This window comes from Drosophila mauritiana, chromosome 2L (genome assembly GCF_004382145.1).
Source record: "Drosophila mauritiana strain mau12 chromosome 2L, ASM438214v1, whole genome shotgun sequence".
Classification (NCBI taxonomy): Eukaryota; Metazoa; Arthropoda; class Insecta; order Diptera; family Drosophilidae; genus Drosophila; species Drosophila mauritiana.
Window position 1 is genome coordinate 23,482,489 of NC_046667.1, and position 25,088 is coordinate 23,507,576.

Below are 25,088 nucleotides of genomic sequence, written 5' to 3' on the forward strand. Positions count from 1 at the left end.
AGATATATTCTGAGTCTCTCCTATATTCACCAGCTGAGTGAACGTAACTTGGAGTTCATCAAAGAGTTCGGGAGAGAAATTGATACCAATCATACACATCGCATAATATTTATCGCAGCAGCGATTGGTTGCGCATTGATTTGTATTGGCATCACCTGTCTACGGTTCATCGGAGCGCGAAGATCTGCAATCCAATTAAACGGGATGATCGCCGAATTAAGACCAGCCGATGACGGCCGTAATCTTGAAGGGGGGGTAGTTCACACAAGCCAACGGACTAGAACAGTTGGCTCAGTGTATGAAACATAATATCAAAGTGCTTACCCAGCATTGGGCCGGAAAACCGTGCGCAGCCGGCAAACACAGCATATTTTCGTGGCCGCTGCGAGTCTTTGTTAGCTTTAAGAATCATTAGTCAGCGAAGGAAGCCCTTCACCTCTGGAGGAGGCATCGCAAGGCGGTGCGATCAATCTTTAAATAATTTGTACACACAACATGCCTTCCTTAGCATATTCAAAAACCATATATATAAGTAATCATAATAATAATATCGCAGACGCTCTGGTGCTGCCCTCTGCAGAAGCGCAGCTCTTTTATTTAAGTCTTTGCTTTGACAAAATTCATTCAAAAGAATCCAGGGCAGTGACCAGTAGAGTCATTATGTACAAAAAAGGCATAGTTGTAACTTAAAGGCGGATCTACTCTCGTGGGCACCAGTTAAGGCAGTTAATAATACTGCATTGGAATAACTCCCTGCATTCTATAAGTTTTCGATTGTTCGGTTCGGTTTTTTTGCTCTTGGATTGCTCTTTGCTCTTGTAACGGGTATCTGATAGTCGGGGAACTAGAACATTCTCTCTTATTTTTAATTCACTTTATCGGCGCTCGGGATGATCAAGACTAACTTAAACCTAACACAAAGAATGTCGCGAGGCCGCACAGTTGTGAACTTTGCCAACTCTAACGCTTACAAACCGACCAAAACTACCACACCCACACTTTTGAAACATGAAACATTGAATTCATGTTGAATTCATTCTATTCGTTTTACCAACTTCTATCGGTACTCCAAAACCACCTCTTCGTACACCTACAAATCTCCTGAAACGGTCACATCCACACCTATAGACAATTTTTAAATTTTTTCATTTTATTCCCTATTATCATTGATACCCAGAAAAACCATTCTCCTTAGATTCGTTTTAGATTTGTTTCGACGCAAGAACTCTCTTAATACATTCATGTTTACTATACTGTACTACTACTTGAATATATGCAAAAAATATTATGGATAATTAGATTGACATGAATTTTATTTATCTGAACGTCCAATTAAGTCGAGTATAACACGGCAACTGTTAAAAGATGGTTAATAGAATCCTTCTCTAATTAACGATTTTGTCGACGACAAAATGAACGTAGAAACCGATTTGTATTTCGTACAGAACCAACCATTCATTTCCAAACAAAATTGCACTATTTGCAAGCCTTGTTCAGGGCCTGTTTATGATGAAGTGCCAAACCAAACTGAGAATATATCACTTGACAGTTAAATCGGTGGACATGTTGAAAAGTAATGCCAACTTAAAGTTCTGAAACAACCTTTATAAATACGGTAATAAAAAATAAACTGGCACTTTTCGGGGAATAATATAGTTGTATTCTTTCTTTTATTGACAACAGAAAAAATGTTTTCACCCAGAAATGGGCCATATTTCTGAAGAAGTATGTATGAATCCTCAAAAATATCTTTTTTTTGGTTTGATAAATCTATAAAATTAATTGCGATTAGAATCTGCACGTCTAATTATAATTTTTATTTATAATACTAACTATTAAAAATTTTTTTATATTTATTTCACGATAATCTTTGAGATCTCAACGTATGTACACATACAGGCAGTTTGGTATGCAATTTTTCAAAATTTTAATAAATTTAAATCAATTTTACAATTTTAAATGTATTGGAAAGTCTTAATCTACCCAAAATCTAGAAGACAAAAGCCGTATCTGTTTTGAAATTAGTTTCTACTTAACTTACATGTCTAAAGTTACTAGTCCTAATCACATTCCACAACCACGTGGTGGTAACTATTATAGCTCTTATAAACCAAAATCATCACTGTATACTTGCTCCAACCCCTATCCGTAAAATAAACCAATGGAAGATTTTCATACACTCTCCCAAGGCGAGGCGGCGCATCAGAGCATCGTGTTTACAAATTGCAGTGCACGAGGCCCACCCTTTTTTAAGACTTTCAACGACGACTTACAGTATCTGTGTAACATCGTTTCAGTCGCAATCAAAGCTTTAAACGTGACGGTCGAATTAAACAAGGAAGATAAATAAACGGAATCACATTCACCCCTGTAAAATTACCACAAGTTGATTCGTAATATTAAGTTGTTTCGGATAAAACCATTATAATTAAACGCAAATGCATAAAGTCATGCTTTACGGTTAATGAAAACTATCTTAAGCCGGTTAGTTTTTTTTAAAACAAAATGAAATCAATCAAATGTAATCGTATATTGTTAAGTAATCAATGTTTTTTAAATTATATTTTTTACCAATATTATTTTCTATTTTAATTATAATCAAACCGATTTATATTTTTTTGGTAAAAAATTTGTTTTATTTAAAATAAGTGGTGTCATATAAACAATAATTAAGTTTATAGAAAAATCTAGTTTTAATACTAGTTTTATTTGAATAATATCTTTTATGTTGTTGATTAACTTTTTGGGCGATATTAAGAATGAAGAAAGGTTATGAATTATATTTCAAAGGATAGGCCCGGATTTGACATCAGCGAAAACTTAGTTTCTTGAGGATAGCGTGAGGATAATGTAGGAGAACTTGTAGAGGTAAGCAAATAATAAAATTACTGGTGGAGTTTGTGGGGAGAGTCTCCACCCAAAAAAGAAATGCATAAATCCGATTTATGATATGCTCTTATTGTAAATTAAAAATGTCACCTTGCTTGTCTGCAATTAACCGACTTAGTGTCATAACGATCCTAGATCATAAAGATCACATAGATCCAGAGCTCCTGAAGCCACACACAATATACTACATGTCGTCGGAAGCTTATTGAATTTAAGTTGTCAAAATACCACAGATTATCAACTATCAGATACGTGTTATTTCGCTAAGAGTGCAAACAAGAAATCTCAAATTTTTTTTATTAATAAAAGAATATAAAATGTTTACAAAAATATAAAATATTTAAAAAGTTTGGGCGTGAGTTTTGGACGTCTTGTGGGAGATAAAGTGGTATACCTTTAGAAATTGGTAAGTCAAATAATGACAAAAGAAAACATTTCTAAAAAAATAAGGGCGTCGCGGTTTTAATCAGTTTGTGAGTATTTGAGTGGGCGTGGTAAAAACTTTTTTAGCATATGGATAAAAGTGGGCAATACTAATAATAAATGTGAAAAAAGTTAAAGCTATTTTTAATAATGGGCATTGTATCCACCTAATATAAATTGGCTCAGTGCAGAGTTACTTGAATCTGCTTGCTTAATCTGAACTCTGTATAGTTATAGTTCCCAAAATCAGACAGATAGACGGACGGACACGGCCAGATCGACTTGGCTGCAGAAACTGATTAAAATTATATATATGCTATATGTAAATAGCTTTTGTTTTTAATGTGCTCGAAACTTAAATTTAGAGTTATAATCAGTTTTACAAACCATTTCGATATGGACATTGTTGCAAGATAGTCCTGCAAAGCATTTTCAACATTTATTTTCTTTTTAATTTTGCGAAATATATAACATTTTGGCGCGCAAATAAATAAATGCAAGCAATGCGAAATATATAACATTTTGGCGCGCAAATAAATAAATGCAAGCAATGCAATCGTTTGCTCTGGGTTCAAAACCAATTCAGCTATTTGTGTTCTGCACGGTTTTGACAGCACCCCTGTTGTTTTATAAAAGTATGTAACAGGCAAGAAAAAGTGCTTCCGACTATATAAAGTATATATATTCTTGATCATGATCAATAGCCGAGTCGTTCTGGCCATGTCCGTCTGTCCGTATGAAAGTCGAGATCTCAGGAACTATGCCAGCTAGAAGGTTAAGATTCAGCAGACCGATTTTAGAGACATATACGCTAGACATAGAAGCTTGTTGACCCATGTTACCACGCCCACACAAAACTGTCACGCCCATATTTTAGTAGAAAGTGTGTTGATATTTTTCACATTTTTTTTAGACTTATAAATTTCTATCGATTTGCAAAAAAAATTTTTGCACCGCCCACTCTAACGCCCTAAAGCCGCCCAAAACTGCCACACCCAATCTTTTCAAAATGTTTTGATATATTTTTATAATTTTATTAGTCGTGTATACTTCGATCGATTGCCAAAAAAATTTTGGCCACGCCTACTTTATCGACCTAAAGCCGCCAAGCCGGTCACGCCCACACATTGGAACAATTTTTAAACTTTTTCTCATTTTATTCCCCAATATCTATGGATATCCCAGAAAAATTATGAAATTTTATAATAATATAATAGGAATCAGAATCGGCTTTAATCTGGTCGAAGCCGAATGACTATCCCTCTTTAATTTTTTGGTTGTGTTTCGTTTGCTTTCGTAGCACAATGCTTATCTGAAATATTGCTCACAAATTTGCTAAGAACCAAATTTTTTTGAAAATTGTCACAATAGATGACCACTACACTGCGGTAGCTATTTGTTTTCTATGTTTGCTTTTTGGAAAATAATAAATTGGTCTACGGACAGGGGGACCACTACGTGATTTCCTTGTGAATTATGACTTTTAATTGTTTGGAGTCCGACTTTATCGAATGCTTCTTTATCAGATACACCCGGCAAATCGATAAAAACATATAACATATACAAAAATAAAAAAATATTTTTAAAATTTTCAGAAGTGTACAAACGGACATGGCAAGATCGACTCGGCGTGATCAATTGTTGATGGGTGATAGATTTTTTTTAGTTTTACCGAATAATAATTTTATATTCTTTTATATTTTTTGAAGTTGTATATTTTATATTTCTTATTTTTAAAGTGCATTTGCCTATTTTTTTACTCTATATTATTTTGAAATCTTATTTAAATGTATTTTATAGATACATTTTCTGTTAGCATTTCCGTTGTTGATTGCTAGGGATTTAAGAAAGACATTGAACAAGGATTAAAAATTATTGGTCTATTATGTTTGCTAATGAATTTAGACAACTTGATTATCAACAATCTAAACGGCGCCACTTTCTCAACATATCTTTATATCACGTTTGCGAGTGACGTATTAAGTCAAAACATAACGGAACCACGCATAGCAGTGCTACTTAACATGGCTGTCCTAATGCATTTCCTAACCTTAATGCAATGTAGTGGTTTTAATGGTCCTAGCAGAAGAACCAAACACTATTTTCTTCAACTCCTCTGATCACCGAATGACTTAAGAAATCAATTTAATCAGATTCTCCGAAAATTTGAGTATTTTGCGACAAGCCTACACAATCAATCAATTTTTTGAAGAATATTCCAGAATTTATTGCAGTATCCTTGAAAAACAAGATGAGAAATTTACAATATTCAACGCAGGCTTCGACGCAAGCACCATCATTGCACTAGCGCACACCTCGAACATTAAAACTCTCATTAACTCAAACTCTCCATTAACTCTCAGGCGTGTTATCAACTTAGCTTACGTCTGCATTAGCGACTTAAGCCATTGCAGCAGCTTTCGCCGTTCTCCTAGCCTAAGGCATTCAGACCGTAGTTGACTTAGGGTGGCACTCCACCAATACACAGGTGGTTTGCGCTGTACCTTTTTCTTCCTTGGCATAGTTGCCTCGCAAATTCTACCAAGCATATTTATGAGGTCAGCCGCCATACTCTCTCCATCCCCATTGCCAGGGGATCGATTTGGTATGCCACCATGTCCGCATCGATCTTCCTGGTGTCCCATGCTTGACCAGCTGTTCTCATCTGTCGTTTCCAAGATGTGCCCTTCGGAGAGAGGCTGAAGGAAATCAACGTCAATAAATAATTGACGTTATTACCCCTATCGTTGATAAAGGTCGGCTTCCGTCGTTCAGCAGTATCAGGTCCTGCATTCCCACGGTATGAGGTATTGCCATGAGGAGGCTTTAAAGTTAGGCTGTTGCTTAGTTCAGATTCGAATGGGTTGGGCCAACCTCCCTTGAGGTTGCAAAACGGCGGTTTTTGTCGCTTGACGATCATGACGATCATGTGCCGTGTGTCATGTGTCGCCTACAGACTAAAAAACCCCTTACACTCCATATTGTGTCACTCCCCATCAATTCGTGTTAACTGGTTCTGCTTGCGTGGATGAGCTAAAAAAAATTAAGTCTGAAGTCTCAGGTTCTTCAAGCAGCAGGCTTTGACTAATTGAATTGACTAAATGGTTTTTAAACTCACCTGAGGTCACAACATCTGAGAGCACAGATAAGTCGATACTCATCTCGGATTCATCTAAGGCGTTAGAAGTACCGTGGTTGTGTAGCGAAGATGCCTTCAACTTCAAAATTTACACTTCTGTCATAGGTCTCCCATCGACAAAACGAAAAATTCTATCAGTGAAATCGAACCTGTTTGCCCCGTCAATTTATTAAGTCTCATCGTGATTGAAGGAAAGATCATATTGCAGGAACTTTGGCTTAATAAGTTAGATTGGGATGAGTTGATTCCGATGCATTTGGGAGCCGCTTGGAATATGGTAAAAAGCACGCTGTCTGAACTAATTAAGATAATCCTCGTTTCGTGTATACGGACCCGATGTCACCGGTACAGTTACATGCCTTTGCCGATGCACCCATGAGAGCTTATGAAGCTTGCGTCTATATTCGTAGGCAAACGATAAAAATTATATTAAAGTTTTTTAGGGGTGGACAAACTACAAAAACTAATAATAATGGTTCGGCAAACGTTTTTTATTGATAATATTTAGTTATAAGAGATGGTCAAAGATGAGTGGACTGAGATTAACTTGAATGTCTTATATTGTCTAAAGTATAGATTATTTCAAAACTCTAAAGGGTGATAATATTGAGATTTAAAATTTTGAAAACAATAAACTTTTTGATTTTCAAAAATCTACGAACTTTTTCGAAAATTCAGATCTCAAAACCTTGACGAAACCTGCCGAAGGCTATAAATTATTGTTGTTAGTCAAGTAGTGACGAAACTAGCGCCGCTCAAGACCAAAACGCTCCCAAGGCGATCGCCAAAATCTCTGTCATAGCCTGAGTACAAGTCTCTATCGAACGAATTGTATACCGTTCGGATTCTGAAAATACTCTTCACTGGATTTGATCTCATCCATCTTCGATTTCGACATTTGTATCGTACTGGGTAAGGGAGATTCAAGAATGATTTGGAGAAGCTACATAGTGGGATGTTTGCACAAAGCCTATTCCAACAGAAATCGGTTCTTAGGGTTGTAACGTCGTTGAAGTAGGACAGTCAACCTGGTTCACTGGAGAGAATGCTACCACAGTTAGATGTTGCTTGTCGTAAGAGGCGACTTATACGATAATAGGTTCCTCTAACCATTCTTGTCGGAGGCCAACCGAGGCTCTTATTTTGCTACCACGGGCTTAGCAGCTTTCCAAGACTGCTCATTGAGGTAGGCCAGATGGTGGGAGTAACGTGGTGGCTGTGGTTGACACTCATATCACGGGTAGAGCCTTCGTGTTCAACGTTTAAGTTACGGTGCTGGTTGCGCAAAACTCGGGTGCTGTGACCCAGAGATCAGCAGAGATGTTAGGTCAGATTTTGCGTTTGTTAGTAAGGAAGATTGCTTTGATTGATTGAAGTCCGCTGCTGGGCAAGCTTCCAATTTCCTGAAGGGATTCCAATTTGTCATCGAGGGATTCTCGTCACACCTCATACTGCTTAAAATTTTCGCTTATTTGTTCCGTTTTATAAGAAAGACAAGAGTATAGTTTTTAAAGAAACTCTGTCACTGACTGAATATGAATGAGCTTTTCATAAAATTATCAAAATAGTTCAATACCACGAGTATCAAATAGAAATTGAAAAGGTTCGTAAGGTTCCAAGTTTTCCCACGTCTCCAAAGATTGAACCCATTCATTCATATTTAGACGCTGGTACTTCCGTTACAACGCGTTTTTGCGAGTTGCCGGGCTACTAGCTAACGCTCCTGTATCATACGATGCCAAGTTTCCCTTGCTGATGTTCGTCAAAGTTCTCAATTTGAACAGAGCTACGTCCGCCATCTGCACCATTCAAACCTTCATGTTGGCCCTCGAGCGCTTGAGACCATCCTCCGACAACGTATTTAGATCGTACACGCGCCGGAACTGTGCAGCCAGACACTTCGATCATGTGTGCCGTTTTTTCGATTTGGAAAAATATTTTTTGACACGCCCACTCGAACGCCCTACAACCGCCCAAAACTGCAACGCCCACATTTGTTAACCATTTTTCGATATTTTTCATATTTTTATTAGTCTATATTTTTATGGAACATTTTTATCGATTTGTCAAACACTTTTTTCCACGCCCACTCTAACGCCCTAAATCCGCCAAACCGGTCACGCCCACACTTTCGAACAATTTTTAAATTTTTTCTCATTTTATTTCCCAATATCTATAGATACCACAGAAAAATGAAGAAAAATTTCGCATTTGCATTCACACTAGCTGAGTAACGGGAATCTAAAAGTCGGGGAATTTGACTATAACATTCTCTCTTGTTTTATCCAAAAAAAGCTTAAATACATCCTGAGTAAAGGGATTCTGGTAGTTGAGGAAATTCTCTTTAATTTTAGTACTGATTTTAATCTAAGAAAGATCATTTATTACAGTAAATACTAATACTTTTTGATCTTAGACTCTATTTTAGGATGCCAGAAACAAAAATGAAATCCTGGGATCACATTTAATTTCTATGACCTTTTTTGAAGTTGAAGCTTGGTACCTGAATATTTTGAATCTATCGATATTCATATGTTGACAAAAAAGACTGCTGGGATAAAAATGTGCAACGGAGTTATAGCTTGCAGCATAGCATTAATTCTAATCAAGGCGATAACTATTACTAAATGCCACGCTGTGGCTCATATGCATGGTAAATATATATATGTCTATTTATATAATTTCAAAACATATATTATCTTGCTGTTTTAACCTACAACATTTAGAATAAAAGGGTATTCTAGATTAAATGAAGAGTGTGTAACAGCTACACGGAGGCGTTTTCGACTTTATTAAGTAGTCGATCTGGCCAAAGACACTAGAATAACGTAACGCCATACGATACTGCTGATAGTACCCTGTTGAAGTTTTGCATCGAAATTGGCCAAAACTCCAAAATGTAAATTCGTTTCTTAGACAAAATTGATTTTGGACCGAAAATCGTCGGCACACATATACACGTTCACGTTTCTTGCTTTTACTCACACAAGCAAGCCAATTCTATTTTTAGATTAATTACGCTCTCAATTTCACGCGAGCGAAGAAAGGGCAATTCTGGCCGTCACCAAAAAAGTGGCTACATAGTGGAAAACCAATGTATGACATCTTGTAATTCTTATTTCCTAAGCCCATTAAAATATTTTCTAAGTCTGTGATTAGCATTCCATTTTTTGCCAGAATAATTTCTAAAGGATGGGTATTGAAATTTGATATTTAGTTCCGTTTGTTCTTCTTCTGTTCTTATTAACTATTCGTAATTGCATTTTATTTAATCCCAATCGTTGAAGTCGGTGGTACCGGCGTTATTTAGCGCTGCCCCGATTAACTTAATATGCAGACCTATTGGGGAACTTTAAGGTTGCTGTTGCTACCAATTTGCGAATATGAGTAATGTCCGTCTTTATAATCGGTGTCCTGTGATCGTCCGTAAATGTCTTCGTCATTGTTTCCGTCTGGTTAGCGTAGTCCTCGTAAGTCGACATGTTCGTAGAGTACTGTAGGTATCCGTACGACTCCCAGATGACCATTTCGTTGTCTTCTATTCTATCGTGTAGTCATTAAATTAACATTTACTAACAGCCGTAAGCATAAGAACTAGGATGTTAATTCGTAACCTAGGAAAATATAAAAAGATATAGAACGGGGTCAGGAATCTCGCGAAGATGGCAAGCGTAGATTGTCCTTGTGGACCACCCTCACCTTTATTAAAACCGGGATCCCCAGGTCTGTTTCAATGGTTGCTTTCGAACATAGTGGAGAAAGAAAAGAGCCATCCCAGCAACGCTGAAAGCCTTGAGATATATGCTAGTCGCATGGTGACGTCACTAGTTAGCTAATCTTTGTGGTAAGATCGGGCACTTGTGTGCCGGGGCACGTTCAAAGAGGAAGCCAATCATTTCAACAACATATTAAGGGCAGTATGACACCTGGTGGAGCTGGACTGCGTAAAGAAAAGAGGGCTGAGATGTGCGTGGTGAATGACACAAAGACAAGTTCGCCGTTCCGAGGTGAGAAGATTCCAATTATTTTCGATTCTGGAGCGAATGAATATAGTGTAAGTGTAATATTTCATGTAGTTCATACTAGGACGAGAAAGGTTAGCTGAGGGATACGCTGCAGTGGTGTCTTGTGAGGGAGTTGAAATAATTAAATCGATCAACTGTAAAACAAAAACTGTAAATACGTGCTCTACACTTATAAATAACTAATTTGATACAATTTAAAGCGATGTTTATGGTAATGATGAAAATGAAGTAATAACATTGTTAGAATCCTACACTGTTTTATTGGTAAAGAAGAAAAATGGATCAGCCGGAATTTGTGTGAACTACAGAGAATTAAATTCAAATACAGTTGCCGACAAGTTTCCGTTACCGTTAAGAGCTGAACAGATAGCCAGGTTGCGAGGCGTAAAGTTCTTTTCCTGTTTGAACATGGCAAGCGGGTATTACCAGGTCCCTATGCATCAACTTTGTTGAATATACGGCTTTCGTCACACCTGACGGACAGTACAGGTTTCTGTCTCAAGAATGCACAGTCAGTCTTCCAAGGAGCAGTCATTAAACTTATTCGCTTATAAGCGAATTGCATTATTGCAGCTCCACCCAAGGTATCTGCACTTGAAAGGTTAGATTGTTTTAGATATTCTACGAAAGGCTGGGTTTTCATTCAATGCTGAAAAATGTTTCTTCTTAAGGTCTTTTATAGAATTTGCTGTGCGAGCGGGTGAGATAAGTCCAAATCCGCGTAAAATAGAATCATTGAATGCTTTGCCTAGATCCTTAACAACATTAATACAGCTTATAGGCTTAGCATCGTACTTCCTAAAGTTCGCTCCTGGATTTTTCACAGCTAATGAAGTCCCTATATTTTCTCACTTCAGAGTAAAATAAGTTCAAGTCGGAATATAAAACATGAGGAGATACGAAAGAAAATTATTCACATTCTTACAAATAGGCCGGCATTGATTATCTTCGACCCGCAGCATCCGATTGAATTTGACGCCGATGCAAGTGCATTCGGATATGACGCTATACTACTGCATAGGATGAAAATAAACCGCATGTGGAATACTACTGTAAGACGATAAGTCCTTGTGAATCTAAATACCACATGAACTATCATATTAAGAATATTGGGAAATGGGCAGCCGATCGTGGTTAGCCCGCCAGATGAAGCCGTTGAAGGAGACGGTAGTAAAACGAAGAAGACAGTGCACCGCTTGTATGGAGCAGCGGCCATAAATACTTCCAATACAGCTAGAAGCCTAAGATTTCGTTTCAGCCATCTAATAGAGCTTATAAAAACACACGAAGTTTGGGGCCCTCCAACCCTATTTTTTCGGCAAGAAAAATATTCTTTCCCTCGTAAAAGTATGCAGCTTAGAAGACTGAATAAATCATAACTTATGGTCTAAAAAAATATTTTTAAAATGTGGTAAGAACATGAATATGATTTGGCGTAATATACCTTCTCTCCAATTGACACTAACGCATGCTGTATTACTGCAGAGCGATGTATTAGCAACTAATGGACTGTATCTGGCAAATAGTACCATGAATACTCATTGATTAACTCTTGACTGCATCAAGGGCATATGTATTACATTTTTAAATATTAATTTTATACCCCGATGCAATAGCTTTTAGTATTGTGGCACAACGATATATCAAATTTTCATTTATTCCGTTAATTTTTGAAGCCAATTTTGGATTAGAAAAAAATTTTCTTGTCACATTTCCGTCGTTAGCTTATCTACTGTGCTACCCATTTTTTTCTTTCTGTAAACACTAAACACTGCAGTGTTTGGTATGGAAACTGTTGAAAAAGGCAGTAACGGCAGCTGTTGAAATAAACAGTAATGGAGCTGTTGAAATAGACAGTAAAGGAAGCGGTGAAAAAAGACAGTAGGTGTATTGAGGTACACGGTGTAACGAACTGTTTTTCTTAGTTCTGTTCGCCACGAGTTGCAGCGGCTAGCTCACAGAGTTTGTATGTTCGTCCCACCAAATTTATGATTTGTGTGATTGCCTGACCAAGGAGAAGACAGAGTTTCAGATTAAAGTCGCTTTATTGTAGTATTTCATAGCTGACTCCTCCGGAGATCGCCCTATGCTGCGCGTCGTTTCTCCAGCGACGCCTGGCCTTCTATGTCCTGTGTGTCCTTGACAACGGACCACGTGTCGGCTCGAATTAGGATGTTATGGGGGCCGGGTGTATAGTCCGCTGTTTAACGCAATGGTCGGCCTGAACCCACCATTGCCGACCACTTTCAAACACGCCAAGTCCTTGTCGTCTCCTCCGAAGGACCACCTGTCGGCTGGAATGGGTTTAGGATGCTTTAGGATGCTGGTATTGCTCGTCCTTCCTTCTGTGACCTGCGCCTTTCTTACTGCTTGTCACTTTCACAGTTCGCTCTTCACTGACATTTCCGCGCGTTCGAACTCACTGTCTCAGACTCCGTTCCGACTGTCCGACTGTGCGGCCGCGTCCTGACCGTGCGACTTGAGCCTGCACTCTCCTTGACTATCATCGCGTACGTATGGTTCCTTGCTTGTTGTGACTGACTGTCCCGAGCTGCACTTGCACCGATCCCTTAATAGGCCGCGGGGATCCTGTTATTTCCCCTTTTGCGCACGGCGGGTAAAAAGTCCAACTAATTTCGCGTTAGTTTACGGTGCGTCCTCTTTGGGAGTGTTCAAAGTCCGCACCGTGACCTTTTGACCTCTGTGCCCTCGAGTCCAAGGTCCAGCGCGGTACCATTAATTCACAGTCTCTCCAAATTTGTGGGGAGTTTTACGACTCCTCACAACGGTTGTCGATTGCTACGTGGCTGCACCTGAGTGCTAGAGTGGTATTTTGACAATGTTGTTATTTGATAATAAAAGATAATTTATACAAGAGAGATATAAAATAATGATTTGTTGTGAATATGATAATGAGAATGATTATTTGTTAAGATTATAAGAAAAACGATGGGCTATGAATATTTTGCTTTAAGATGCTTTTAGGAAAACTAAAATGGTTATTTGCAGAAGTTTAAAGTTGAAGAATAAATGTACTTAAATTGAAAAAAAAAACTTATAAAAGAGTTTTGAGAATGATTTATGTTGAAATTAGATAAATTGTATTAAGATGAATATAGAAGCTTGTGTTAATGGAGAAACAAGATTGAATGAATAAGCAATTTCTAAGATGATTGTTACATCAAATTTAGTACTAGTGGTTAAATGTGGAGTGTAGCACATACACGAGGTCGTGAATTCGAAGAAAGCTATGTTGTTTTAAAATGGGCGCCTCATGCAATTGTTAGTTAGACTTATAGATAGGAGAGTCAGGGTTGTGTTTGATTGAGTGTAGCCCAGTTCCCACAGTTTTTGCGTCGGGCGAGTGTAAAGAGAGACGAGAATAACACGCCAAAAGAATAAGAAAAAGGCAAAAAGGGTGGATTCACTACACAAATCTAAAGACAATATAAAGTTTAAAAAAAGAAGAGAATAACAAGTCTCCGTTGTATATACATATTCTTGATAGTTCTATGTTTTTCTCTGAAGTCAAATTGATGGGATGGGATAATGTTGTGTGGTATTATGCGCGGTAGAGGGAAATTTTCGATTAATTTAGACAGGCATGATAATAAACTTATTGGTTAGTAAGATGACGGAATCGTGTGATCTTAATGCTTTGGTGCCATTATGATAATAGTTTTTTTTCTATTCACTTGGGTTTATGCCGAGACTTTCGAATTCCCTTGAAGAGTTTGCAGATCACCTCAATAGCGCAGTACGGAAGTTCCATTATCACTTTGTAGTGTTTTTTCACCGCATGCTAATAGTTTTGATTACTGGTGAAGCAATCGCGTTCTTTGCCTCCCTCTTGTCCAAAGGTCTCCTGGATGAAGCCTCTTCACTCTAAGCTTGGTCGTCGGGTTAGTCAGTTAGTTAGTCAGTGAAGGCACTAGGTGGTTGGTGTGGGCGTGAAGCCGATTGTTGTAGTGACTTCAATGATGATTGATTTGCTATCTAACTATGGGGATGTTTAGGTCGTTTGCGATGTCAGCATTTCTCGCAAACCAAGGCGCGTTAGTAATTGTGCGCAACGCTCGATTTTGGAAAAAATTTTGGGTTTTCCTAGACGCTTCAAATTAACACCGAAAGTTCGAGATAAAGGCTGTGCCGTCAGCATACGTTGCCAGGAGGGTACCCGGTTCTTTGAGATTTGGCAGGTAAGGGGTGTATAATACGGAACCCAACACACTACCCTGCGGAACGCGAGCTCGACTGCATCTGATGGCTGATCATTCCCATGTCACGTCGAACATGAATTTTCGCTCTAGCAGATAAGACTTAAAGAGAACTTATTGCGTAGTTGGAAACCCCTCCTTTAGCTTAAAAAGCAGACCGTCGTGCCACACTCGATCACAGGCTTCTTTTACGTCTAGAAAGATTGGAGAGCTTTATTGACCATTTTCTTAGGTATCTAGGATATGCTGTGCTACTCGATGAACTTGTTCTTAACTTGTTTCTACATTTTCGTTCGGCCTCTTCTAAAAATTGTTAAATGTTACCTCGATATAGTTTTTTCTTTAAAAGTTGACCGTTTGGTACCAGGGGATTCTAGGTAAGTACCAGTTGCATCCTCAGTTTCATCCATCTGGTGAGGTTGGTTCCACCAAGGGTGCGGATTAGGTCGCCACTGATGTTCTGTGTGTTCTTTAAAAGTTGGCCGTTTGGTACCAAGGGTTTCTAGGTAAGTACCATGCCAAAATGAAGTCGCAGGTGACGAAAGTATACAATGGGCTGGAATACAATGGGTGGAATAATAATACAATATATTTCAAGTGAAAAATAAATAGTTACAAATAAATTACGACAAAAAAATTTGCGAAAATACGCTCTATGCGATGTAAAATCGCTTATTAAAATATGTGTACATTTCTACTTCAAAGCAAACTAACACAACGACATATAATTACATTTGCACTTAGGGACAACGAGAGCAAGACGAGTGTCGTCTCTCTTCGATATTAAACAACGCGTATATCTCATTTTTAATAAAATAAAATAAATGTATAAGTCGATAGGCCACAGTCAACCACGCCCAACCCAATACAATAAAACCAATTCAATAAAATCTTTTGTCTGATAAAAATTTCCACTCCCTGGAATTGATAATATTTTGGATCACCTTTTCATGCCTACGCTTGATGTCAGTTTATAACCAAATTGAACTAAAGGAGAGTTCGTCTAGAGAATTCGTCTATTTGGATGATCTGATAGTTACACGTTGTTTCGAAAAGCATTTGATTAAGAACTTATCAGAGGTTTTTGACAAATGCAGGAATTACAATCTAAAATTACATTCTTATAAATGTTCATTTTTCATGAATGCGTGAAGTCACGTTTCTGGTTTTAGTATATGTGGCTCAGTACAGTTGCCATCGCAAGCACATCGTCCTGTCTTTTGTTTTCGACGAGGAAAAAGCGTGGAAAGGCAATCCGATATCAGACGTTCATCATCAGACACTCTGTGCAGCTCTGGCAGCTCAACCACCAACGCGAGAGGCAGGATGGTGCTGGAGGCATTCGCGACGTTGGACCTGGCTCTTCTTAACCATGGAAACCGGCACACGTTCAGGCGCGCCGGACTGTGCTCTGTGGTAGACCTCACCTTCACTAGCGGCTCGTCGTACAGGCTAACGAGGTGGAGACTCAGCGAGGACTACACTGGCAGCGATCACTTGGCCATCATCTGCGACTGGGATGCCCTCCCTCGTCCCATGCCCAGATAACAGCCCAAGCCAGGATACAATACAAGACGGACACTCTGGACACGCAGGTATTTCGAGAGCAGTTCCTATCCACGGCGATCAGACAAGGAGCCGGGAGGCGGCTGTAGGCCGCGTGCGACGCCAGCATGCAAACGAGCAGGACGCCGACAAAGAGCCCCTGTCTACTGGTGGAACCAGGAGATAGTGACGGCTCGTCGAGGGTGCCTCTCCGCCAGACGTCGCTATCAACGCACTAGAGGTGCGGAGTCCTTTGCCGAACGCCAATCCGAGTACAGAGCCCGCAGAAAAGCTCTCAAGATAGCCATAAGGGAGAGCAAGCGGAAATGCTTCCTCGACCTATGCGATTCTGCCGAAAGCGACACATGGGGTAGTGCCTACAAGGTGGTGGTCAAGAAGGCGTACACAAGGACTCCGAAGCTACTGGACCCAGCGATGCTCCGCACTGTAGCGGAACATCTGTTCCCTCTAATGGATGGGTTACACCCCGCCGACCCAGCCACTGGGGACCACGTCGAAACCAACGCCACGGTCAGCAGTGAAGAGATCCTGGAGCTGGCAAAACTGCTGAAGGACGGCAAGGCCCCCGGGCCCGACGGCATCCCGATCAGGGCGCTTCGGCTTGCTCTCTACCTCCAGCCAGACTCGTTTGCGAAGGCATTCACCAAGTGCCTGACGGAAGGAGTGTTCCCGAGTTGCTGAAAAAAAACAAAAGCTGTTGCTCTTCTCAAAACCAGGGAAGCCACCCGAGGAGCCTTCATCGTTCCGGCCAATATGCCTCATCGATGGAACTGGCAAGCTCCTGGAGAAACTGGTGTGCATTCGGCTAGACAGGGCTATCGCCGACGCGGGTGACCTCTCACGGTCCCAGTTTGGATTCAGGAAAGCGCGGTTCACCGTCGACGCTGTCAACAGAGTGGTCGAAGTAGCGGACCAAGCAATCGAGGGCACCAGATGGAAGGGGGGTAGCAAAGAGTACTGCCTCATGGTCACACTAGACATCAAAACGCCTTCAACACAGCAAGGTGGGACCGGATCCTAGAAGCACTTTTTTTTATTTATTTTTTATGCTATAAGAACTAATTGGCTTCAGCGTCCCAGCCTACCTAGTCAGGATCATCCGCAGCTATTTTTCTGATCGGGTCCTGTGCGAGTCGTCGGAAGGAGTCTTCAGGCACCAGGTCACCGGTGGACGACGTGGCCTTGCTCGTTGTTGACAAGCATCCCGGCAAGGCCGAGGAGAAGTGTAACCAAAACATCAGGGCCATTGAACATTGGCTCAGTTCAATGGGGCTAGAGCTGGCGCCGGAGAAGACTGAGGCTGTCCTGATTAGCTCAAGGAAGGCAGTGGAGAAGGCCACTGTCGAGGTAGGCAGTACTACGGTGTCCTCCTCTCAGGCAATTAAGTACCTGGGAATCATGATAGACACCAGGCTTTCGTTCCGGGAACACCTAGACTACGCTAGCTCGAAAGCAGCAGGAGTAAATCGGGTGCTATCAACCATAATGTTGAACACCCGAGGCCAAAACAGGCGAGTAGAAGGTTGCTGACGAGCGTCACCCGAGCGACCATGCTATATGCCGCCCCGGTGTGGGCAAAAGCGCTTGGAACCGAAAGTTACGCCCAGGGCCTAAATGCTACCCACAGACTATCGGCAGTACGTATTTGCTGCGCCTTCATAACAGTGTCCAACGCGGCGGCATTGGTGATCGCAGGAGTACCGCCTCTAGACCTGTTAACGCAGGAAAACAAAGTGATCTTCAACCAAACCTACGGTCGAAGCCTCTCCCCCTGCGTCAAGAGTGCAATACGAGCAGAAGCAGCACAGGAGACATGGCGAATTAACATTCCACCTAACGCAGCTGATCAGCGGTCACGGTTGCTTTCGCAGCTATCTGAAGCGCTTTGGACATGAGGAGGCGGATGATTGCCCTTGGTGCGGAAGTAGACGGAGCGAAACAGCTGAGCACGTTCCCTTCCCGTGCGATAAATACGCTAGGCAACGGAGCTCTCTGGAAACCGTACTTGGCAGCAGACTGAATGCGGATAACCTAGTCCCATTCATGCTGCAGGGGGAGGCGGAATGGCAAGCGGTCATCAACTTTGCCGCAGCGATAACCACCGAGCTCACAAGAGCCGAGAGAGCTAGGAGGGTCCACGAGTGAGCAAATCCTGATAGTCCTCGCGAAGCAATACTTCACACGGGGAGTCCTGGATTTGCCCTCCTTAATGTTATATTGTAAATAGTTAAATAGTTAATCTTAATGGTTCAATAAACGAATTAAAAAAAAACGCTGTGAGGAATATCCGAATTAACGTTGCTGTTCCTTGGACCCGAGCGGGAAATAATGTGATCGTCGCGGCATAGAAAGTGTAACTCGAGATCAGTCAGTATAAGAAAGCGTACCCGTCAGTGACCACGTACCAATCAAGTCAGTTGAACACGCGTTAACAATAACAGGATACGAAGTATGAGTACAATCAACGAAAGTGAGTGCAAACAACAATTCGCGGATAAAGATCGCAGAACCGGAAAGCTGAGATCCACACGGTGAGTGTGCTATAGGATAAGACGATAAAGCTCTGGCATGAATAGAAAGGGATTGTAGAGTCCTTAGCTTGTGTCCTGTGAAGGCTAATATGGTAATAGGTTAATATCATGCGTCAGTAGATCTCTGTATAGCTCGACAAAGATTTGTTCTTCAACAGAGAAGGAGTCTTAAGCAATCTCTGGAAATTAAGATCATTATTCTTTTAGACTTCCAAGCGAACGTGAAAAACTGATCTGTCTCTCCTTCTAAGGTCGACAACTTTGACCATGCCGTACTTTGCGATAACTTTTCCCAGTGAATTCGAGGCGGCGGAATTGGTTGGATCCTGGGTCCACTTGGTTGGATCCTGGGTCGCTGTGGCGAAGTTGTATGGTCGGTGGCTGTTGTTTTTCTGCTAAAAATCCGGAAAAGAAGTAGACGGCTGGATACTTTCACTTAACTTAACTTTTGTTTCACTTTATCGGCGCTCGGGGGGATCAAGACTAACTTAAACCTAACAAAAAGAATGCCGCGGGACTGAGCAGGGGTGAAATTGCCGGATGGAAGGAGGAAGAGCCAGAAGGCGAATAGAGCAGAGCGAAAGCTCGTTCGATGCTGCTCACCGGCATGCATGGGTCGATCATGGCGCCAGCCTCGAAGGTACTCGAGACCGTGTCCAGCACGACGTTTGTGGAGTTCTTTAAGACACTTCTCTGCCCACCGTGCACCAAACTGCTGATGTTGAGCCTTGAGATGTTGCCATCGATTTAAAGCGACAGTCCTCCCATAAGGATATGGCCTGGTGTGAGGGCCAGCAAATGTGAGTGATCTTCGGACATCGGAGAGAGGGGTCTGGAATTGAGGCAAGACTCGATATTAGCGAGAAGTGTCGCCAGCTCCTCAAACGTGTACTTGCAGGCGGACGTAGATTGCTTTGAAACTTTTCACTCCCGCTACCTACAGACCCCTAATATATGGAGCCCGGGGTGGGAAGAACCGCCACACGAGCCCCTGATAGCTATATGCAACTGTCACAGACTTTTTGATGGCTTGTAGAAAGTCCATGGATAGTAAAGCTGCTGCCCCCACAAAGGTCTTGGCCATTGTCTGAATGGACCCGCTGAGGACAACCGCGCCTCGCTACAAAACGTGCAAGCCCGCTAGGAATTTCTCAGTCGTAAGATCGGAGGGGAGTTCCAAATGGATCGCCTTCGTGGAAAAGCACACAAGCATATCCCTTCGTTATGAGACACGTTCCCCCCGTGTACTTTCTAATTTCGACAGGCCGGCATAGTCAATGCCCGTGTAGGTGAAGGCCGTCGAGAAGGAGACTCTATCTGTCGGAAAATCGCCATTAGCTGGGCTTGAGAGTCGCTATCGAACACTCACGTGCCTGCGGATCGACAGCAAAGTCAAATTTCAAGTCCCGTTACTCGGGTAACGGTGCGTAACGGTTGTAAGCACAAATTCCTGCGCACAGCCGAGTGTACGTGTACGTCAAAGTAGCAGTACTACAGCGAAGCAGCAGCCTCATGCTGCACTTGGCACACCTAACGGTGCCCAGCTTCCCCCCGCCCCCTCCACACTCCTTGTCACCTTGGAGAATGGCAACAACGTTCGCGTCATGATGCCGGACAAGGAGTCCTACACAGCACTGCGTTTCCAGCTCGTGGTCGAAAACAAAAGGCATCGGACCTTCCAACCGAAGGACTAAAGAGCCCACAAAATAGTTATCAAAGGACTCCACCACTCCACTGACCTTTAAAAATTACTGAAGACCTTCACAGCCAGGTTCACACTGTAAGTGCTCTGCATAATCCCCTTGGCAGAAGAACAAAGGAACCTCTCTCGCCAACCTTGAGCCCTCCAGCAACAACAAGGATGTCTATCAGGCAAGCAGATCTACAGGTTGGTGCACACCATCGAACCGCCACAAAAGTTTAGCGATGTGCCACAATGCTACAGATTCCAAGGATTCGGTCATACACAGCGGAACTGTTCCATGTTATACCGTTGTGAAAAATGTGGAGGCCCTCACGACTCTAGGCAATGTGAAAAGAAGGAGGAAGACAAACCGTGCTGTTTCCACTGCCAAGCCGACCACCCCGCGTCCTTTAAGGGATGCGCTGCCTATAAAAAGGCCAAGGCACTAGCAGCTCCCAAAGCTAGGGAAGGCACTCTTTAAGTACCTGCAGCGTAACAGCCTGGACCGCCACTTCACTGGCGAGCCCACCAAACCGATCCCCTCAATACTCCAGATCTGCTAGATTCCGTGTCGAAAGGCATAGGACATGCCAAGAACATACTTCCGCCCTCAACCCGAATCCTCTCCTCAATACACCCAGAGATATTGTCGACGCCATCGGGCATCTCACAAGGGAAATACAAAACGTTGCGGAATTCGCAAGCCCACTTCCACCAACGATTGCGAGAACACCTGTGATAGACCTCAACCTCTGGTCCCCGGAAGAAGAGCTTGGTTCTTGTCGCGCAATCCAAGAGACAAAACAGCGCTCAATCGCGCCACAAAAGAGCTAAAGGACAAAATCTCAAGCCTACGCCAGGACTCCTTGTGTGTCCCCAGTGCGCAAAGTAGATGGATCCTGGTGCCGCTCGGACGCCATCGCCAAACTTCTCAACAATGCCTTCTCTCCTTGCGACTACTACGAAGAGCGTTCCGAAAGCGTCAGCTTCATTGACAGTCCAAGCATTCCCGGCCGTTGCAACCAGTTAATCCAGAGGAGGTTGCGCATGAGATCGCCCTACTCAAAAACAGCAAATCCCCAGGCCTGGATCTCTAAGAGAAGGAAGCCCTGAAAATTTTACCTCTTTGCTGCTCTCAAATGCTGACCAGCATTTACAATGGCTGCTTCCGTCTAGGGTACTTTCCGAAGGAGTAGAAACGAGCAGAGGTTATAGTCCTCCTCAAGGTAAGCCTGAAGACAATCTAGCCTCCTATCGTCCGATTAGTTTACTGGAAATCCTCATCTTAGAACGATCGCCACCTCTGATTCATTTCGTTGGTAAGCTTATTGTCGCAGCCTAAGTCCCATCATTATGGATGGTAAAATGTCAGCCCCGATCTATATATTTTAATTTGATAGCTCTTTAAAAAGGTAGGATCTGCCCAGCGGAGAACGGGCAGGTCGGGTGTTGTCCATAGTACAGGACAGTGTTTTTTAGGTCAGTTGCATCGGTGCAACTATTTACAAATTTGGACATAACATCATCCAGAGTGTTAAATTTGCCAGCCTCCATAATAAGTTTAACGAAAGACACTCGAATAACAAGATGCTAACCGGCCATACCAAAGCCACTTGAATTATTCTAGAAGAAGAAATTTTCCACCCCGGCAATAATAATAGCAATAAACTACTAGTAACGTTACTACAACAATAATAAAGGAAGGGGCCAATATAGAGGCCGATAACTCTAACAACGGCCAATATAACCAGGTCAGAAATTAACTCGGAACACACTAACGAGACCTTTAGACACCCAAATCTAAGAATAATTCTAGTGTCTTTAGCCATACATTGGTTTTGCAGCCACTTTTGCGGTGACGGCCAAAATTGCCCTCTGTGCGTTCGCTTACGCTGAGAGCGTAAAAATCTAAAAATAGAATTAGCTTGCTTGTGTGAGTAGAAGAAGATTTTTGGACCGAAATCAATTCTAATCTAAGAAACGAAGTTACATATTTGGAGTTTTGACCAATTTCGTAGCAATATGGTGAAATAAAATAATAATTAAAAATTCACGCCGTGGTTATTATCATTTTAAAGTTTTTTTTACTACCGTTTACATATTTATATTTATGTTGATTATTAATTATATGTAATATATGTAATAATCGGTACCAAGAGTACACCACGGGAGGGCCATTACAATTGTAACAGGGTCCTATATTTATATGACCTTCGAGTCGACTTGAAATATTTTAATGTTGCATGTTCTCCAGTTAAGTTCTTTTTCTAACTATTGCTATTTATTATATTATGCCTCGATTTTAATAATTATTTTCAGTCGCTAATTATTTAAATATCACTAATTTTCTCTGAATCTTATTGGAATTTTATGGATCATTTGCATACATTTTTATTAAGTTAAATGACTTAATAAAGATATAAATTAATAAAGCAAATATAAAGGAAATTATTATAACTACTGTAATTTAAAATATAAATTTTCCAAAAGGATGTCATTACATTGAGAAAAAAATATTTCATAAAATAATACTTACTAGAAAATAAAAATAATATAATATAAATATAAAATAAATAAAAAAAATATTTTTTTTAGCGAGTATTTACGTATGTACAAATTAACCAGTTTCCTGGCATGTTATGTTTATATTATTTAAAGTCTACTTCTGCAAGCCGGTGGCTTCACAATAAATACACGACGGAGTAACTTTTAAAAAACTCCTTATTGAGCACAACAAGTGCTGCTGATTATGAGGGTATAAAATAACTGAATACACAAATGCAAGAATTAAATTTAAGAGCTAAAATGAAAACGAAACACATTGTTGCGGTTTTATATTCGTAGCGGCCGCGTAAATAAGCAGTGTTTGTAGGCTACGTTACGTGCTCTATTTTGGACCCCGTTCTGATTGACTTACAGGGTTCCGTTGATGACGGCATGTCGGTCGAAGGTAACAAGATGCGTACCATGCACCCAGATTTCAGAGCCGTTGTCTACTTGCACCTTGGCGGCCCTGTCGTTGATGATGACAATCCCTTCATCTACATAGGTGATGGGATCCAGGCTGCTGGCTTGTATTTCGCAGTGCGCCGCGCCGCCTGTATGAAGTTCTCTCGCCCATGAGCTGCCTGGTGATGGCTGGCAGAAGGTGGTGCTGGTTGATGTGGTGCAAGCTTTGACGGTGTAGATCTCATTGTTGCACTTTGCGATAACGCCTTAATCTAAACGTAGCATGGCTCCTTCGTGACTGACGGGGAAAATAGTAATTTTCTTATAGGCGAACTTAATTACCGGAAATTCGATGATAAAGTGTAATTCGTTATTGGATTGCAGAACCTTTACGGAAGATACGGACATGAGGTCCCCTATGGGGTTTTGTTGGGCTCCTCCAGCCAAACTGATCTTAAATCTGAGTGATCAAGAATATTTTGGCTAACAATGTTCATTTTTGCAAGTGTCACAGCCAACATAAAATTTTGAAGCTCCATCATGACCATTCTATTTCTCGCGAGCAATGATGTTTCATACAAATGACCGGTGTCAATTTGCGACTCCATTGCTCTCTTGAGGATCTAGTTGACGGTGGCACTTAGTTTATTGATTTGAATCTTGATTTTGGTATTGATTTCTATTTACATATTGTTCGCGTCAATCAACCGCGCCTCTAAAACCCTACCATTCTCCAAATCACCGGAAAAATAAGATTGGTCCTGTGCGTGAAACTTTAAATGGTTGATTTTTCTGTTATGTAGTCAAGGGGGAACCCAACACCAATAATAAGAAATATGCTTAAGAATATGATATGGCGCGGATTTTACCAACACCTTTTGGCCAACCTCGAATACCTTATTCTGCCGCGAGGCGTTTTCTCTGGCCCTTAGCGCGGCTTGAGCTTTCTGGATCCTATTGTGGATCTCTACCTGTGCCTCATCAGGGTGCGTTAGGACGATGTCAGCCGGTTTCCTGTTGATGACCGAGTGAAGCGGGTAGTGGCCAACATTACTATTTCGATTTCACTTATTCATTTATTTCGTATAACTTATGCTTTTGTCTATCTTTATGCACTTGGCTAGCTCCAGCAACGTCCTGTGGAAACGCTCCACCTGTCCGTTGGAGGTACTGTGCAGTGGTGGTGCGTTTGTAATGCTTACACCAAAGTTGTTACAAAGCATGGACACGATCGTGTGCGACTTCAACGACGGTTCATTGTCGCAATAAATGGTCGTTGCCCTTGGGAAAAAGTTCATGAGTTGAAGCAGCGCTGGCTTCAGGTCTTCAATAGTTCTCAAGAGATCGAGGAGGTTGATGGCAAATTTAAAGAACTGGTCGACGCAAGTAGGGAAAAACTTTTTGTCAGTAAAGAAAATGTCTATGTGCAACATTTCCCCTGTGTGTGACGGTATTGGCGTTTCACATAGTTTTTGCTTTTTTGGGTGCCTGTCGTACTTGGTCTTCGCACAAGTCCTGCAGTTCTGCACGATCTCATTGGCCAGCTTGGCCATCTTGGGGAAATAGTATTCCGACATTACCTGATTTACATTTGTTTGCGCTGCTCTGTGCGCCCTTTTGTGTTCAGCAGTTAAGATTTCACTTCTTTCTTCAAATCTGATTAAG

General features: G+C 41.3%; 1 protein-coding gene across 3 annotated transcripts in view; it reads left to right on the top strand.

The window, feature by feature from the left end:
• The first annotated feature begins 2,315 nt into the window (after positions 1 to 2,315).
• LOC117150634 (lachesin) overlaps positions 2,316 to 25,088 on the top strand; it is a 291,978-nt gene continuing 269,205 nt past the window's right edge. For 2 of the 3 annotated variants that reach the window (XM_033317606.1, XM_033317608.1), the window contains exons 1-2: positions 2,316 to 2,484; positions 8,868 to 9,104. In XM_033317606.1, the coding sequence (XP_033173497.1) occupies positions 8,984 to 9,104 (121 nt within the window). In that variant the 5' untranslated portion in view covers positions 2,316 to 2,484; positions 8,868 to 8,983. Of the gene's footprint in view, positions 2,485 to 2,795; positions 2,869 to 8,867; positions 9,105 to 25,088 lie in introns of all 3 variants that reach the window. The other variant, XM_033317607.1, reaches the window with a different exon arrangement.